Here is a 20,162-nt window from a genome sequence, read left to right as displayed (position 1 = left end):
TATTTCCACACATGAATTTTTCTAGATCTCCACAGAAAGGAAAAGGTCAACATGAAAAAGGTCTACATTTAGAGGTGTTACTGCCCAAAAGTGTCCTCCTTGACTTCTGATTATTCTTACATGTGAATGAAGTGAATTTTTAAAAGAGTTTTGGGTGCCATGAGGACTTTACAGCTTCAAATATATGATCATTGTGAGTTCACAGACCTTGTCAATAAACTCCTAATTCAGCACTGTTCTCGATCAAATGGGCACATCCATGTAACTAAAGTTTACCCTGTCTGCCCAGACACCTCCCTGTACAGGTCACATTCCTTTGAGGTTTCTATGGAAAATAACACCTGCAAAACAAGCAAGAGGCTGCTTGGCCCTCACAGCCTCTTTTGTCCCTCACCCAGCACACCATCACACGTGCAGCCTTGTAGACCCACCACTGTGCAGCGACCCACTGTCACTGCATATTCTCAGCTATGCTGAGTGCAACACAGAGCCTTCGGTTACCTGTGACAGTCTTTTCAGGCTTTGAAAGCAGCAAAAAAGGAACACTCAGTCATGGAAAGTAAAAGAATTCCAGGACATGGAGTGCTGACAACACAGCCACATCTGACAGACATCCCACGATGCAAATGCCAACCTGAAGAACCAAGCATCAGCAGAGAAAACACCTGGTCACAGAACTGAGGTGAGATTTATTTAGAAGGCAACTCTCTTCAGGAAGCAGTGACTTCCACTGATGTAAAATCTAGCATATTTAGAGTGACATTGCACATTCTACATATTTGATTCTGCTGAAAGAGGAATGTGTTCATTCTATCCATTCAAACACATGCAAAGACCCCCACACACCACGTTTCATCAATTCCCATGTTCATCTGACAATTTCCTGAGATCCTTCATCTTGCTGATTCTGCAGAAAAATCATCTGGAGGTGGGGGTACTCTGCCCATGCAGTAATAAGTTGAAGCAGCCTACCAAAATGTCATGCATTATTAGATGTGTGCAGAGTGGGTGTTAAATGAAAAAGAATTAGTCATGACCCTTGTCAAAGGGCTACAAAGGCAGATCTTGGTTGCAACTCTTCTCGCTGAATGTTCTAGTCAGAATGAAGTTGCTAAAACAAGCACCTCACTTGGAAGTAAATCTGCTAGTACAGGAATGTCTGTATAAATTCATTAATGTTCTTATAATTGTGTACAAGTTTTTCAAGGCTACAACTCTGCAAATATTAAGAGAAAAGACTGAGTTTCCATTTATAAGGAACTAACATTTGTTTTCTAACTTAAGGAATTCTAAAATGTGAAATGGTTGTCAGCAAGTTTTCATAAAGGAAAATACATTTAAGTATCATAGCAATTTTGGTTTTAAACAATTGATCCGTTTCTCCTTTCCTTATTATGCACTACTGTCCTTCGCAGCTTCCTTGAGTATTTGAAACAAAAGCATAAATAGAGTGTTGACTTTATCAGTGCTCCAGCCATGCAAAATACATAGGAATTAAATACATGCAGGGGTTACACCCTGAGGGAAAAGTATATGGAATCAGAGTTGCAAAGCATGACTTGCTTTTTACCAAAGAAATAATTTGGCAACTCCATCACTATTTTCACTGGAGTGACTGATTAAATGAACAGGACTTAGGGCTCCAATTCCTAAGATGCAAATGGCTCAGTGAGCCGTAGCAGAGGTATGAGCTCTTGGCCAAACCTGCATTGCAATTTAGCAAAATGAACATTTATCCTGCAGCAAAGGGCCTGACTAAACATGGCTGTAAGTAATGGCCTCTTGTCACTATAAACCAGTCCTCCAAAACGCAGCGGACGAATATCCCTGACAGCCTAATAAGAAGGATCTGAGGTAGCATGGGGTGATAGTGATGGTAGAGAGTTTAAATCTAAATCTGACAGCTCATCAAAGCAAACACACTGCACGTAGGGTACACAAATTTGGACAGCTCCATTTATCATATGGGAAGGCACAGCCATCATGCCAACAGGCAGCCAGCATGCTAAGACAGCAGTGGCTTAATGCTTTCAATTTGTTAGGTTTTATATGCCCATATTAACTTCTGTGGCAGGACAAGGACCAATTGAATCATGTTCTTAAGGATGAAGAGGAAAACCAGAGTGCTTCCTTCAGACTGTGTATCTTTTACTTCCTAATTATAATGGATTTTGACCTTCTTTTTCCTTCATAGCTGCCATAATGCCTCATGCTGTCAGTGATTTGAACCATCTACAGTTACCACAGTGAACTTTCCAGTAACAAGTTTGCAAATTATTTTAATGTAAGATATCATATGGTTAGAGGTGATAATGCTGAACTAAACAATTGGACAAACCAAATAACTTGTATGTGCTCTGTTTACAGTAGGTTCATTTTCCTAATTTCAGGAATAGTTTTTTTTTCTTTTTCCTTCTTCACTATCTTCAGTTTGTCTCAAATAAAATATCTATTTCTATTTTATAGGATACTTTGAGGCACATTAAATACTTCAAAGCTGGAAAACATTGTCCTTGGAGGTACTTTAAAAATGTGTGGATGTGGTGCTTAGGAGCATGGTTCTGTGGTGGATCTGGCAGTGCTGTGTTAATGCTGGATTCTATGAACTTCAGGGTCCTTATCAACATAAATGGTTCCAGAATTTTGAGGCATTTAAACACCTGAGTGTGCTCAAACAATCACAACATGTGGCTGCTCCTTTATTGCACTGTCTTCAATCTCTCTTCCTTCCAGAGCAGCCTGTACTTATTTCCCTGTTCTCCTGTCTCATCCAGAAGTCCCCTGCTTTTCACATACTGTTTAACACTTAAACATGGGGAAGTCTAAATCCATTACTAGAACACTGCAGTGCCAATAAAACAACAAAGAAGCTGGTTATGACATTGAAGATCTTCACCTAAAAGGAACCAACCTCACACTGGCAATCTGTACTCCCTTTCTTCCTCTAATCCTTGTCATAGGTGCCTTTAAACATTACAGAAACCTAAGAGCAGACTTTCTCAATCTGATATTTGGAAGAGCTGGGGAAAAAACAACTGAACAAACAAACACACAAACAACAAAAAGGCCCATACAAGTTCTTATCAAGTGACTTTGAAAACTAATCTATTTAAATTAAATCCCCAAAACAAGCTTCACTATGCAGTACTCTCTACAAAACCTTTCTTTCTGCACAGGGAGGAGATCAATTCCACTTAAAGACATTGTGCAAGAATTATCAGTATACTCACACCCAGACAGAGACACCAGGCTGCAGCCCAGTAACTCACATGCCTCTGTCAAATTGACTCATCATAATGTCAAATACTGTACGTATTAACAAGACTGAAACATAGAAGAAATGTGGGGTGGAGAGTGTGGTGTGCGTGCATTCTAGCTCCCATTTAATCATGTCAATGAATTTCCAAAACTGCAGGAAAGAATACTCTCATCAGCCTCTTCCAGTTCCCCTACAAAACTAATTCAGTAGGAAACACACTCAGCTGTCAAATCCATCCCATTTATTGAGCACTTGTCTGATTAGAAACAAAAGGAAGGACAAAGTAATCTTTGGAGGAAAGAAGAAAGAAACCGTAACACTGGATTATGCAGAGAAGAATCTTATTTGAGAACAAGAATGCTTCTGACATTTATCAAAACCACAAACTGACAGTCCAAAAGGGAAAAAGAAGACAGCTTACAAGGCAAAGGTTAATTTGGTTATGTTTAATTTTCTTCCCCCCAGAGGCTCATTCGTGTCTTCTGCCAATCCAACTCTGGAATAATCTCTTAGGTGTATCATCCTTAACAACTGCTGCTTTGTTCTCAAAGCTTTTAAACATTCTAAATAAAATCTGAGAGAAGAATGTGTGTTATTTTTCAATCTCCTCTTAATGGTTTTAGAAGCCCACTTTATACTTGCAAGGAACTGGAAATCTAACCTCAGTAATTTTCTCTACCCTAGCTTCTACCTCTATGCTGCTGCAGAATGATTCTGTCATGGCTAGAAGCATCACAGCCATTTCCAAAGCAGTGGCAGAGTTCTGGGATGAAAAGTCAAATATCACTTTCTAAGTACTTTCAAGTTACTCTAGGGAAGTAGAGCAGTGGTGAGGACAATGATCTTGTCTTTACAGAAGAGCTGTAACATGTGAGGAAGATAAAGTACCTTTCACCTGCCTGATACAAGTTCCCCTTGAAAGTGATCTGTTTCCAGGCTTATTCAAAACTTTTATCTCTCTGAATACAGTAACAGGGGAAAATATTTACTAATCCTATGGTTTACAAAACATTTTTTAAAAACAGTGTAGAAGCATTTGAAAGCCTTCAGATACTAAAAAAATTCTGCAACCACTTTTGAAACCTTGGCATAAAAAGCTTCATGAGACAACATGGCTCTTGCCCTTATAAAAACTGTATTTTCTTTAACATGCCAAAAAACCAAACTAAAACAAAAACAGTCAAGCATAGGGAGAAGAGGAAAAAAAAAAGGATCTAGTAAGGGCAAAATTATACCACTGCAGATTTTAACCAATCTATAGGCCATTTTTGCTTGACTGTCAGTATTACACAGGGTCAATATGACCAATAATTAAGGAAAAATATCCAGTAATTACTAGTTTATTGGCCAAATAAGACCCTCAGACCATCCTGAGGGTACACACCTTGCCACCTTTGTAAACCTGCTCTTTAAAGAATGCATGACAGCAGTAACAAACTCTTCAAGGAAGCCATATAAGCAAATTCAGTTTTTCAGATGAAAAGGAAGGAGAAAAAAAATCCAAGAATATAGCTACACTTAATTTATACTTCATAGTCATTGTAAAAAACAGCAATGCCTCTTTTTCACTTCTCCACCTACATGTACTGCTCAAAACATTACAAATATTTTTTTTTAAAAATCCAAAAGCACTAAGCAGCTAAGGAAAGCCCCGCCACAACAAGAAGAAACTTCTCTTAGTCATTTGGGACACATAGGCGAGCACAGATAAATGATGACTTACACATAATCCAGTGGAATAAATCTATTCAAAAACCCTCTGACCCCAAAACAAAACAAAGCAAATATCAGAAGGCAGCCTTGAAACCCAGAATTTTCAGCCTTGAAACCCAGAATTTTAGGGTTTTTTTTAGGGGTTTTTTCTTTTGTTTTTCGAAGAGGAAAATTCTCAATATAGTGAAAAACTACGAAAGAGACACTCAGAATGTGTCTTTACATAGATCTTTATTGAAGCACTGAGTATCCACAAGCACTTGGGACACAGCATAATTATATCTCTGCACCTGCTATGTGCAGCTATCCCTTCCCTGATAATTCCAACTCAACAGTCATTGTGACAGTGCTTACAAAACACCACTTAAAAAATACTCAACTGTTCTGCCAAGACAGTACAGAAAACTAAGAATAAGCCTGTAATTCAGTGCTCTTTCTCCTCTACAATGCTTAGTTTCTAATGTTTTGAATGTGTACAAGATGCATATTCCCCCCACCACAGAAAAGCTCACCTTTTGTTCAATATGGGAATAAATTCCTTTCTGCTGCTGTGAAAAGAAAACCCTTCATGGCACACTCAAAAGACCTTTTCAGTTTAGATTTTAGAAAGGTAATCTGATGTAATGAAAATTGCTTGAAAACATCTGGACTAAAGTAAAATCCAACAAGGAGCAATGGATAGGCTATTTTTAGCCTTGGGACATTCTGTTTCTTGCTTAAAAGCCTACATTTGTAGTGCTGACATCTCTATACAATGCTCACTTCTGTTAGTACTGTCCAGACAATTATAAAAATGATTTATCAAAAACCCAGTCACCAGAACAATTTCGTACTTCAAAATTCCTTCTATTCCAGTTTCACTGATTACAGCAATCACTTTTTCAAGCAGGTCATTCGAACAACAAAACAAACAGGAACGACTGTCATGGTTCATAAGACCCACAAGGAGACAGGAGTGGGGTGAAACCCTATTAGAACCTTAAGATTTCCCAAGATATGCACATACTTAACTGTAGCTGTGTTCTGTGTTTGGTCTTTTTCAAATGAATGAAAATCCAGAGCTCAACCACAATCCAATTAAACTATATTGCATTTGCATCATCTTCACATGTTGGATTTATAGTCATTTTTTAGATCAAAGTTTGAAAAAACAGTAAAAAATGGAACCATAATTTCCAAAATTACCCAGGTAATTTGAAAATTTTCTTATGTTAATTCTGAGGTTATTAAAGGTAAGACAATACACCCACAAAAGACTGTGTGGTTCTGTGGCTTCTGCAATTGAAGTAGAGTATTTAATTGACAAGAGAGTTCTTAATTTTATTCAGTTATCTCAAAATGCAACCAATTCTTCTTAGAGAGAATACTACTGCCAATATTTGCATGTCTGATTTTTTTTGCTCAGTTCTCTATCATTTAGTATGCTCTATTGTAACTCAGTTACTTGTAGCTGACATTTTCTGAAAGTAGCAAATTCAGCCCAAACATGCTAGTATGCTAGGTAGTAGCATACATTTAAATGAGAAATTACACTTTGGCCAAAAACTACACTAAGCACAGTCTGTAGATATTATCCCAGGTTTTACAGGTTTGCACCACAATCAGCAACACACATGTGCTAGGTGTTCCAGTGAAATACATTTGTGTTCTTCTATTTACTCTAATTATTCCTAAGTACAAAGGCTTGACTAACAAGACTCATTGTAACAAGCTCCATCACTCCTCACTTTCAGAATATTCTCTTATATTCTCAAATCTGCACACAACACCTGCAGTAGAAGAAGTGGTATTTTAGAAAGTGTGTGTGCATACACCAATATAAATACTGCTAGGCTGAAATTAAAATGGCAAGAATTTGTGAAAGCAAAAACCAATTTCCAGGACAAGAGTTAACTTCAATTTTGCAAGGAAAGGAAACCAGACGTTTGGAAGATCAAAACAGATATAATATGGATGTGTGGTATTAGTGAAAAATAGAAAGAGCTGTATTTATAGATCAATTTCTTTACATATTTATCTTATTACTTAGTTTATGTGGTTTTAAATTACATCTATGGAAAATTTTAAAAAGGCATTAAGTGAAGTTCTCAAAACTTACAGAGACCGGCATATAAAAGCAGATGGTAACAAAGTCTCACATGCCAGCTGTACTGGACTTCTAAAAGGATTCAGCATGCAGGAGCACCCATCATGTAAGTTTTAGTGGAAAGAAGTGAGAAATGGAACTCCTTTTCTAATCTTGTATCAAAACTAATTACAACTCTATTTCTAAGACAACTATTTTTAAAGGGCGCAGAAAAATAGCAAAATATTCCTTCAGTTTGACGTCTGAGTTTGTTTTCTTGCTACATGGCTTTTTATCAGATTTTAGAATAAGCTGACAAAAAAACCCCAACTGCTATCAGTCAGTTTTCAGGCTAAAGCCAGTGACCTCATGCTTGACTGGAAAAGGAGAAAGAGGAGGACAGAGAAAGTAGTCTGGTAAATTCTTCCCTCATGCTGAAGGTTCTTCTCTGTAATAAAGTATAAAGAAGGGAAGAGACTGGTCTTTTTAGACATCACTATCATTTTTCTTTTAATCTCATAGCAAAATCTAAAGGTAAAAGTTATACAGCTTCTTTTGTAATATAAAAGGATTTCCTGAATGCTGAATTTGCATGGGAATCAACAGCAAATATGCAATTACTGGCCATTAAATAGACTGATTGGCTTCAACAGCTTTCCCAAAAGACAAAAAGACCACAAGGCATCCATACACAGGCACTGCAGACACAGACACAGTTTTCTCTATACTAGAACCAAATCTAACAGTTGGAAATTGACTATTACACAGTGGAGAGTGTCTTTGTAAAAATACTGATAGCATACCCCCTCTAAGAATTCCTACTTGAGTCAAGTAGGCACCAAGGGTTTAAAGAGAGCCTGGAAAAGCAAAATTTGAAAGGCATAAGTGCCTTAAGTAATTCAAGCATTTAAAACAGCAATGACCTTTAGTATTTTTCCCTCTTAGAGAAGTGTATTGTATAGACGCCATACCTTTCTGTCAGCAACATCTCATATTGCACACTACGCAGTGACAGACCCTGCATGACAAGGCCACTTGTCTCAACTCTCAGCATCAATTCACCCAAGCCACAAGAATGCAAAAATGGACAACAGTTCCATGTACAACAGAACAACAGTAGAATGAAAGCACAGCAGCAAAGGATTCCTAGGAATGTCTAACAGCAAGAAGCACAGGTAATCAGCAGCACTTTCTCATTTGCAGTAATCAGTATCAGAAATTCCCAGAGCCCTCTGTGGGTGTCAATGAGATCTTTCTAACAGCAATTTCTCCAAATTCCTTCAATACCTGATGTAAGGCCATAGCATCCTCTACCTCCCCTGACAAAGGGGTTCCACAGCATTCAGTATCTCAATAACTATTTTTGTCTGGTGTTGAAACCCTTACCTGCTAAAAACACTCATCTGGTGTCCCTTAACTGCTGTGCTAGAAGAATGGACAGTCATTTCCTCTTCACCCTCTCTTACAATTCTTTTGGACAGCACTGTTACACCCATTACTCATGTCCCTTAACTAAGATGATAAGGTGAAATGATCCTAACTTATTTAGACATTTCTCATATGGAAACTATTACATACCTTTGCATCACTCCTGACTCCTCTCCCTGTATCTTCTCGACTTCCTAAACTTTCCAACAAAATGACCAAAGACTCCAGACAAACAAAATATAGTTATGGATCCACTGTATTGAACCTGTAAGAGGTATTGTGATCCATTTGTCAGACCAGATGCAGCAGATCAGAGACAATCACTGCCTATGCCACACAAATTTACCTAAACTCAATCTTTGCCTTATGCCATTTTTAGATTTAAACACTCCTCTGTTCCTGAAAAGGCAGGACAGAGGCAAGCAATAAGAGGAAGAGTTCATTGACAAGAATTACGCTTAAGCTCTAAGAGACTTTAAAGCAATATAATAAAACCAAAGCATGTCCAGCACAAGGAGGCCCAATCTAAAGCAGCAGACCATGTGATTCTCTTACATGATAGAGCCCTACTATTCCCTTTAGATAAAGTTGCTGTTGTCACAGACTAGTCTAAGGCATAAGTCCTGAGTTATCTAACCAGACTTTTTATTTCATGCACTTGGAAAAAAGGAAAATAACTTGGTTTTGCCTGGAAGTAGAATGGCAAATCTAGAAGAGAAATAAAAACTACCATAGTACATAGCACCGTTGAGCAAAAGCATGTAATTAATACCCATCATCACTCCCAGAAATAAAGCTCATCTATAACACATTGTGGGTTCCAGTACAGCTCCAAACATAGTAGTTTCCTCACATTTTCTTTTCTGCTTGTTGCTTACTCTTTTCTGGCTACTAGGTAAGTTCTGGGAAAACAGATGCAAGGATGACTTCCAAGTGACAAGAATTTTGCACGTACAAAGAAAAATACTAGTGCTAATAATTTTCATCCGCTAAGTAATAACTCGAAGAAATTCTAAGCATGTATGCCAATATCAAAACACAGATGGCAAAACAAATTAATACAACACTGTGGAAATCCTGCAGAGAACAGTAAAAGAGTCAGATATCTGAAGTAAACAGCCACCAAGTAATTTACATACACTGTTCTATGAACAAGTTCTATGTTCTATAGACAAGTTTTATGATATTGTCAAAAGAAACAGAAAGGAATCCAAACATCCCAATTTACCTCATTGTACAAACAGAAATTATACTTCCACACATTAACTGACATTGAAGAGAATCCTTTGGAAAGTGTGAGGGCTCCCTCTTCTGACAACACTTTGACCAAACCACAGAACTTGCAGGCTGTTTTGTTCCAAAAATAATCTTGGCTCACATACGTGATATTTATTTCCTATTAGTTAAGAAAGCTGAGAGTGTTTTCATCTTAAGGGAAAGTAAACCTAAGCCAAATAAACTGGTAATTATTGTTATCCTAAGAAAATTGACTTGAATCTTACAAAGCAGTGTTTAAAAATAATGCATATTTTGATAGTATAACTTGCAAGGGGCTAGGTAAAGTAGGTAGCAAGACTTCTATGACAGTATTTAAGAGATTAATAGATAAGATGAGCTGTGCCCATAAGCAGAAGATAAAAAAACGAAAGGCACTTTATAACCAAACACAGACCTATTGAAGTAATATCTGAATAATCCTCAAAACAGACACCACTAGATTTACAGACATAGCTCCCTTCTAAATCAGACTACAAAATCCTTGGTTAAGCAGGCACTGGAAATCAATAGTGACCAATGATATAAATACATATCTGACTCACACACTCTGTTTTAATCTTCTCCTTTTAAGATACATATGTGTGACCACATCTCCTTCTGTTGAGCTGCGGCCACTCCCTTTAGGCTGATTACTCACACCAGCTTTCCTTTTAACCAACCCCCTCAACCTTGGCTGGGCAAACCTGAAACAGCTTCTCTGTACCCTCAAAATCATAGGATAAACCAGAAAATACACAGGCTAGTGGTAAGCCCTTAAGGATCATTAACTCATAGATACAATAAATTCAAAAGCACTACAGCTCACTACAGCCAGTATATTTAGGTCATTTCCACAGAGGATGTCAATTTTCACACAAGAACTGCTCACTTAGACTGCAAGCATTCTTTGAAAGTAGATGCCTTGTTTATTTACAAAACTTGGAAAGTTCACACATCCCTTAATAATGGAAAAATTCAAGCATTTCTCTGCAAAATCTATCCCCTCCACATGTCCTGTAAACTCAATAGATTCAACAAAGCAAGCCAGGGCTTGCTTTTGCTCCTGTAGTCTACAGGAGGCGACTCTGTCACAAGCTCTTCACTGTTTCTTATTTAAAATTCTGCTGCACACTCTTTTAACCTGGCCAAATATCTGTGTATGAAACAGATCTCCACCCTTCATCCACCTTCATAAATCATCATTCTCAGGATACAGAAATTTCCTTTTCATCCTCATGAAAGATTGATGCTTAATCCCCAGTTTATTTCTCTATTATTCCCTCTCCTCTGGAGACAGCTGATATTACTTACGCTCTCTGGCTGATGATCTCTGAATTTAATCACCCAGAGTTTCCAAAATCCCAAATGCACACATTATGAACACATCAGGACAAGCTCAGTTGTGCTTGTAGCAATATGATGTAAATCTGTTACATTCCTGAGTCAGATTTTTAACTGAATAGCACTCATACTTTAAAACATTCTAATTTAAGTATGCATACTTCAGTAACACATGAGTGAACTGAACAGGCCAAGTTAATTTTGCTTAGCAGGAGAGTCAATAGGAGCAGGCACTGACTGTCCACAGTCTCTACCATGGAGCCATGTCAGTGACCCCAGGGATGAGAGGGGGGAGCACTAAATCTGCAAGATGGGTGAGCACAGCAGCTCTCATGGCTTGCAAGTATGATACCACTGGGATTTTTAGAGGTGCCTTTTGTCAGCAGTAATAATACTGTGCTGCAAATGAAAGTTCATTCTGTGAAAGAGCAGTTCCCACATGCAATGGAGATAGGCAACAGAGAGAACAGAACAGTTCCTCTGATCACATGGCATCAGCAGACATATTCACATACATAACAAACAAAATTCACTTCAAATCAAATTTAGTTTCCACTGAGTCTTAAAAGAACTTAGCAAGCACCTCCCAAGAAAACAAGTTTGTGTGTTTTAGAAGTACATCTGAAGTACTGAAGAAAAATACAACAATTTCTACTGCATCTCATTTAACCTTTCATTTTGCTTTAATTAACATAGTTTCTAACTGTCAATCAGGATGTACATTAATATTAGTCCAACTTGTATTTGAGGCCTACTATTCAATTCTCTTCTCCATCCTCCCCATGAAAGTACTAATACCTAATACTTGAAACTATGAAACCCATCCCAGTCTTTTAAAGGCTCTACAGTTTCCCCATCTCACCAAACAGCAAAATTTTCCTGCTATACCAGCAAAGCAGGGTCTATACAAACACCACTGCAATATAACATTAAAGTTTTACAAAAAAAGAAAAACAAAAACCAGCAACACTTTTTAAAACAAAATAACATTGCAATGGAAATATTAATGTGATTTCTTAATAAATCTGGTTGTAGTAAAACAGGAAAAGGGCATTTCTCACCTTAACTTGAGGAAGCTTAGATATTACTGAATAACCCAAATTACATGTATAAAATTTAAAATAGAGTCCGTTTATAATCTATAATTATTGCTTCAGCTGAAATTACCAGCTAAATAGCTGCTCACTTAGATATCTGACAACTGGAAACATTTACACTTGAAAATGGAAATAAAGTCAAAAGCATTGAGACGTATAGGCGAAATAGTCACTTTCATATTACTTTTCTTCCTATTTTAAATCAACTTGTTTTACCTTCTCACAGAAGTCAGTAAGAGCTGTGAAGTCCCATTTCTTGGAATAAGCAACATTGTACCTCAATATGGCCTCCTAAGGAAGAAGCACAACAAAACAGAGCTAATTATTAATGGAAGTAAAACCATTTTAGGAAATTTCCTTGTTGAAGGAGCAGCACCATCTGGTGGCTAAAACCTGCCACAGAGCCTACCAAAATCCAGAACACTTAATTTGCTCTATTAATATAGAGAAAATCCTTGATACCTTGGTCAAAATCCTTGAAAATCTCTGATTTGGCTTTAGCAATGAATAAGCTTCAGTCTATGGGGCTTTTTCTCCTAACACAAAATAAGAAAAGGCATATCTCCCAAAAAACAACATAAATGTTCCCCATCCCACGCTTGCTCTTGTTAACAGTCCCAATAAAACTTATTTAAGATACAAAAGCAATATAGCAGAAGCTGTACCAGTTTAGAAACTTAAAAAATCAGAACCACAGCAAACTAAATAGACCCTTTACAACAACACCACCCTTAAAAATTCACAAGAAAAAAAACCCCAAATAAAAAAACCATCAAGGGAAGTCTCCTCAGTTTCTGGGGAAGATCTATTTGTTCATTTAAAGTTTATCTATAGCTTTTGCATCCTTCTCCTTCTCTGCCTTTCAAGTATAACCAAACATAATAGCAACTCTAAGCTGCTCCAAATCAATATTCATGTTACTGTAAGACTTTATGCCAACACAACTGTAAAAGTTATCAAGAGCATTAGTCTCTAAAATCTACAGATTTTTCTCAGCAGTTTGAACTGTGATTTCAGTGGAGTGAACTGATGCGAAGAGTTACTATTTCCAACTCTCACCTGTGCATCCCCAACCATCTGGCTACACAAAACTCTCATGCTATGCTTACCACAGACTAGTATATACTGCTAGAAAAACACAGTTTTGTGTGTAGACCTTAAAATGGCAATTCATTTAAATAATCTGAACAAATTCACTGGTAACACTTAGTACTCATTAAGAACCTTCATTCTTAAGAAATCCCTTGAACAGCAGAGATTTTTTCAAAGTTAATAAACAAATAGAACCAAGCCAGAATCACTGGTAGTACACAGACAACCTGAATGTATTTATATGCATATAGACTTGATTTCAAACTGACAGGCTTACCTTCAAATCATGTGAGCAGGTAAATTTGTTAAGTAAGGCAGTTTGGATTAGTTCCCATCGACTTCCAGCAGTTCTATCTCCATTCTTTAAAGTAAAAGCCCAAAACAAAGTCAAATTAAATTATTCAAAACATAAAGACAGATTTACTGTCATTTGTAAAATTAGTAAGTGAAAAGACTAAGCATATTTAATAGAGGCTATAAGAATTCTTTGTTTCTGAGTTGAGTATCAATAATCACTATCAAGTTTCTACTACAGGACACACTTGCTGATTACATTCACCCTAGTCAGAAATATTTCAGTGGGTATGTTTAAGTCTCAAGCAGTGACAAGAAATACCAGACCAACAAAGTATGCAAGGCTAACCTCTGCAATTGTTTTAGCAGAAAACAGTCAGATCTCACTATCAGCAATACATGACAGAATATTATAATCAAACTGTGCTTACAAATTCATTCACATCTGTTGAAAGTGCAAATTGCTTCACACACACATAATAGATAACATATAAGTAAATAAATGTATTATTTATAAGAAGTTCAAGTTTAAACTCCATATAAGTATAGAAATATAAATATCATCAAATCATTGGCTAAGTAAAATAATTACCAGGAAATAAAAAAGTCTTCTGCTCTGTCTGAAGCATCATGACCCAAAATCCAGTTTTCCAGATCTGATTTTCTAATTCCATAGTCAGTCTGACAATTGAGCAAATGCAGTAAACTGAAAACTCATCTATGTGGAAAGAAACTTATTTGATCACACAACTTTAAATACTTAATCTTACCTCATCCTCTACAGGGTATAAATTTTGCTCTGAGCAGGGCATTTTAACATGCTTGTTGTCCCACAAATCTTTGTAGTGAGTTGGAAAAGGTTTAGGTACGTCTCCTTCCCTCAGAAGATCTACCTGGAACACAGAAGGACCGGGGAAAAAAAATCAGATTCTACTTTCAAGTTTTTAAGTGGAAGAAATAAAAAGTAAGCAAAAACACAGTTTAAAAAACTCTCATCTACAGCCATCCTTTTTGGAAAGGGGAAAGCTACAAACTGACTACATGATAGCTACTGAGAAAAAAAAATCCACCTGTTAATCTTACATTATACTTGTTGAAAAGGATGCCATCTTAACACAGTCAAATAAAGCAATATATTCAATTACTTACTACATCTCCAAACACCAGCTAAAGATTTCCTCGTTCATCAATTTAGGTATCTACATATTTTCATCAAAGTATTTTCAAAAGGTAGTTACAAATGTAGCCATAGTTATATAACATATTAGCGGGGTGCCCCGTGGCAGGAAGGTATGATGAATCTGACTCCACGTTCTCAGAAGGCTAATTTATTATTATACTATATTATATTAAAGAATGCTGTACTAAACTATATTAAAGAATACAGAAAGGATACTGACAGAAGGCTAAAAAGATAATAATGAAAACTCATGACTCTCTCCAGAGTCCTGACACAGCTTGGCACTGATTGCCCAATGACTGAAAACAACCCACACCAGAAACCAATGAAACAATCACCTGTTGGATAAACAATCTCCAAACACATTCCACATGAGCAAAACAGAGGAGAAGCAAATGAGATAATATTTGTTTTCATTTTTCTCTGAGGCTTCTCTGCTTCCCAGGAGAAAAATCCCGGGCAAAGGGATTTTTCAGAAAATGTGAATGTGACATTTATATGCAGAAATAGTATTTTTAACCTAACACTGAAAGGGATGAGGAATCATAGTTAGAGCAATGTCTCAAGTTTACTCCAGGGAATATCAGAAAAGTAAAAAAAAAAAGAACACCACATTCTTAAAGACTTAATTTACTATTCAGCCCTCTAACAGAACTAAGTTTCTCAGAATAAGTATTTAAACTCAATGTGCCTTTCTTTTGGTCGGGATTTATCCATCACCACATAGTTTTCTGGTCATGTTTTGTTTCGATAATAATTGGATTGCATATTACTCCAAAGGATTAAAGGAAAACTTATCAGATTTGATTTAAAATGCAGAGGTAAAATAGCAAGAAACTCTGCTTCATTCCTTGTCTTTTCCATATCTTGACTATCTTGAGTCTTTTGTATGTCTTGAACCCAAACCAGAATTACATTAAAATGAAAACATAGCATGAAAATGTTGGAAGTACCAATTTTACTTTTAGACATATCTAAATTCTCAAACTTTACAACTCAGTCAAGGAAGCACTCACAAACCCCACAAAACAAAAATACTTGCCCCTAACAAAGAGGTAACAAAACCATTATTATGTTTCCTCTGGATCTTAATATCCTAATTCTATGTACCAGAAGAGCCAATTTTCAGGAAATCAGTTGCCCCAGTCCACTTGCAAGGAGTGGCAAGACAGGTGGCATTTCACATGACTGAACACTAGAGGCAGGAGTTTGGCTGGAGGCAATGCATGCATGACTGTACCCTGACGGTCACGGTGTGGTTGGCCGAGGGTCGCAGGTGGGGCAGCCGGGCCCCACACGCCGGCATCCTTCTCATCTCTTCAATCGGGGTTCCAAACCATTTCTTGTTGCTCGGCAGAGGAGGTGGTGTGTATTTAGCAACCTTCCTTCCTGGCCTCTGAGGTTTGAATTCACATTTTTCTTTCCTGCTGTTAAAATACAATGCATTGAAACATTTTATCTCCACTGAAAAAATTGATAGAAAAATACACAACTTCCACCCCAGGATTACAATAACGGCAGTCAGTTTATTCGCCAACCTTTGCTGCAGCCTCAGGCCAGAGCTTTATTTGGGAGAACTCCCACCACCACCAGCCTTCCCCTCCCCAAGACACACAAGTTCATTTCTACCAAAACACTCTTCTCTACAGGCTGACAAAATCCTTCACAGAACTGCAGTAGGTTAGCAAAGCAGGGTATTCCTCTTCAGAGCCATGCTCCTTCCCAACAGGATCTGTTTACCCAAGGACAATGCCCCAGTAAAGATGTGCAAAACTACTTTCTTGCCCTATTTGAAGGGACTTGAGTCAAGTCAAAGAATTGCATGTTATACCAAAATACAGAGTCCTTTTGTTTCTGTTCACTCCTTAGACACTTATTCACTTTCTCAGCTCCCACTGAAATCTAAGGTCTTCGGAGCAGAGATTATCCTTTTTTCCTTCCACAACACCTGGCATGCAGAGTCCTGCATCATGCTCTTGTTTCCATTGCTGCAGTGTAATCACCAGTCCTTCTCTCTCCCAAATTATGAATAGAGCCAAACAAAAAAAAACAAAAAAAAAACCCACCCAAACCCAAAAACATCAACAAAAAACCCCAAACATCACTATAAGTGCTCTCAAAAGTGAATTTTCCCATGTCTATTTCGATTAAGCATCAATAGCATTGACAGTTCAACAAAACAGATACACTATTTTTGTCAGATTGAACTAATAAGAATTCTAAGAATTGCACTGGACAAACATATGCTTCAAAATTCCCACAAACAGCCCCATTAAAAATAAGTTATTTCAATCTTACACCACTTGTCTTTGTATCTTAAAATATATTTTGCAAAACTCTATACAGTACAGCCTCTGGAACTCTATCACCAAGGAGGAAATTTCCAAGCATGAAAAAAACAGATGAAGAGGTAGACAGAACACTACCTTTTCTCCTCAACTTTAGGTATCCTCATGAAGTGAGAAGTGATTTTGGAGTCTCTCTTCACACCCTGTTTTGCACCTTTGCATTCTGATGATGGAGCAGGGGAGATCCCAGGTGCCTTTGTATGCAGAGTGTCCTCTTTAACAGAATTATCTACTTCCTCAAAGCTTTCACAGCCCTTGGCAGAAAAACGTGATTTCCTTGACTCCAATTCAGCATCCCCATATTGAATTCTAAAAGATTTGTTTATGGGTTTTGACATATTAATCTCCTCTCGTTCATCCAGAAAGGGACTTGTTTCTTCATCAGCCTCTGACCCATGGCAGCTATTCTTAGAATTATCCACATCCATCGGTGACTCTGGTTCACTTTCTTTCTCAAAAGCAGGTGAGTCCCCTGAACTGCTCTGACATTTGCTCAGTTTCCCAGGACCTCCAAGATCAGAAATACAGGCATCACAACCAGCATCTGAAAGTGGACTTTCTGGAACTACATCCCCTTCCTCTTGCTCACCCATTAAACAGACAGAATCACAACTCTTCAGCTTCTGTGAATTGCATGAAGACACCTGTCCATCTGTCTCAATGTCTTTTGAAGGTTTTGAATTTCCTGTTTTTGAAGCCCGGCCTGCTGATAACTTCTTCTGAGTCCAAGTGGCACTGCTTTCTTCAGAGCCTCTCTCCTTGCCAGTTTTGTGCATCTGATCAATGTTGGCATTTTTAAAGAGATCTGCAGACTGCAGCCCCTTCACAGGATCTGTATCTAAGACTGCATCTTTTTCCTCAGCCTCCCAGTTACACATGCTGCCTGTCGGAGGCAAATTTACTTGCTTTGCACCAACTTCCACAGATATTTTTGCATTATTTTGCTGACAAGTATTCTCTAGCTTTTTCACACCATGCTCACAAAAGTTCTCTTTTTTAATGGAAGTCATCTTAGGATTTGCTTCAGTATTGTTATTAATTTTGCTGTGCAAGCTGTGGAAAAGAAGTAAGGGAATTCAATGTCTTATTTCCAAATGAAATTTCTGTGCATATTTTTTTTAAGGAATAATGATAAACAAACAACAGAAAGTCCTCCCAACTATTTTTAGCACTGCTATGAGTCTCTATTTATTAACAAACACCAAAGAAAAATAAATCAGCACATTTACAACTGCAACTACAGAAAAAAAAAATCTTATATTCCTCTGCACCAGACAGCTAAGCTCTTTGGAGTACAACTTTAAGGCAGCTGTGCAACCACTGCTCCTGACAGACCACATTAGTTGAAAACATCAAACTTTACCTGGTATCATTCAGCAGCAAATATTTGTAACATCTTCCATAAAAAAAACCCTTCAATGTACATTTGAGCACCTATAAATTCCAGTTGTAATTAAACCAAACTGCACACATTTAAACTACAATTGCAGTCCAATGAGACAAGCCAAAACATATTTTTGTCTGTAAATTAACAACAGTGAGTTGGTTGCAGGATTATCAGAGCAAATCTGCAACAGCTAGTGCCCTATGTCAAACAAAAATGAAAGCAGAACTTAAACAAAGACATAGTCTGCATAGTCTGGTATTACAACTAAATTGATCAGGTGTTGGGCTGCCACTAGAAGCAACACTCCCACTTTGCCTTTCCTTGCTTCAGGCTCCCATCTTTTGCTTTGCAGGAGCAGATGCATTTATTCACCTAAAAAGTGACATGCTTCAGGAATTTATGTCAGCAATAAGTTTGGGCTTGGGTGTTTACAGAGGATGGGAGGGGAACTAGTTAGCTGTTTGTAGTGAAAGTATCTGCTTGTTACTCAAGAGGATGTGCCAAGGTAAGGAAAGCAGCAGAAATGTGGCTGCCTCCATTTAGCCAACTGTACTGGCAACCTGCACTTCTAGCTCCTACCAGGCCCCTCAAAGAGCACACCTTTTGAACAAGTTAATGTTGTGCTTTTTACCTTTTGGACTCCGTTGTCTTGGGTCCTTTACTCTCCAACCAACTGGTAATTGTCCGCTGTTTACAAACTGAAAACCACAGTTCACTGTTACTACATGAAACATGATAAAACTGCAGCATTATTGCATATGAAAAAGATAACTTGTACTGGGTGAAGATAAAAACACCTCCAATTGAGCCCTCATTAGCATCTCTACTATAGGGAGCATCCAGACATTAGCAGTATTAAAACTACATGTGATGCAATATTTAATTTGCATCAGTCAGCTGTAGGTTTTATAATAACCTTTAAAATTCCAGGCATGGTATGTGGTGGGATTTCTTTCCTTCAACCTTTTTTTATATATAGTAGAAAGGTTAAAAACACACAGTGAATGTGTAGAATTCAAAGAAAAAACCAAAGGAACTTGAACTTTCTAGCTCTCATCATTACCTTAGTCACCACCACAGTGAGCCCCAAAGGTTTCTGCTGAATTTTGGAATGAAGAGGCAACATGACATAACTTAAAATCAAAAAAGAACAAACAACAAGGCACCTTTGAGGACCCATCCAAAAACTTTATTTGTATGTATGTATACGTAGTATGTTTATTTGTAGCATACTGTGAAACATGAGGCTCAATACAAGCATAGCACACCCTGTAAGTGACAAGCACTCAGAAAAGACTTTTCCTTTCTCTTCCGTCCATAAACAGTTTGAAAAGCTTTTCAATACTTACTCTCCTAAACAGCAACAAAATGAAGGACACAATTTCTTCAGATTTACTACTAACGCCTCAATTCCAGTCTTATCTGTATGTTGCTGCAGCTCACGCAAGGTTTCAAAAAACAGCAACACGTGAATTAATTATGCAAAGAGTTGGGAGGGATGGGGAGAAAAAATTCAAAGCAGTTCTTTTGAAACTGGAAAACAGGCTTTATTAGTATAAGGGGTATTTAGTTTTGTTGTTGTTACCTAAAGATATTCTGCAAATCTGGCAACTAGCTTCAATTACCTCTCTTTCCATTTACCAAGAGAAAGCATCTCCCTGGCACTGCTGACTGTGCAAGGGGTTTGCTCTCTGCTTTCAG

The 20,162-nt window shown here is 37.5% G+C and overlaps 1 protein-coding gene across 5 annotated transcripts in view; it reads right to left on the bottom strand.

Moving 5' to 3' along the window:
* PARG (poly(ADP-ribose) glycohydrolase) overlaps positions 1–20,162 on the bottom strand; it is a 59,926-nt gene that overhangs the window by 37,387 nt on the left and 2,377 nt on the right. For 4 of the 5 annotated variants that reach the window (XR_007777921.1, XM_050976440.1, XM_030240966.2 and 1 more), the window contains 6 exons: positions 19,093–19,159; positions 17,153–18,127; positions 15,967–16,153; positions 14,317–14,439; positions 13,530–13,613; positions 12,377–12,451 (listed from right to left, as the gene is read on the bottom strand). Coding sequence is in view for 4 of the 5 variants with exons in the window: in XM_050976440.1 (XP_050832397.1) it covers positions 12,377–12,451; positions 13,530–13,613; positions 14,317–14,439; positions 15,967–16,153; positions 17,153–18,127; positions 19,093–19,159 (1,511 nt within the window). In the remaining variant the exon portion in view is untranslated. The remainder of the gene's footprint in view (positions 1–12,376; positions 12,452–13,529; positions 13,614–14,316; positions 14,440–15,966; positions 16,154–17,152; positions 18,128–19,092; positions 19,160–20,162) is intronic. The other variant, XM_050976441.1, reaches the window with a different exon arrangement.

The sequence above is a fragment of the Serinus canaria genome, chromosome 6 (genome assembly GCF_022539315.1).
Source record: "Serinus canaria isolate serCan28SL12 chromosome 6, serCan2020, whole genome shotgun sequence".
NCBI lineage: Eukaryota > Metazoa > Chordata > Aves > Passeriformes > Fringillidae > Serinus > Serinus canaria.
The sequence above is the reverse complement of the archived record's forward strand: the minus strand, read 5'-3'. Positions and strand labels throughout refer to the sequence as shown.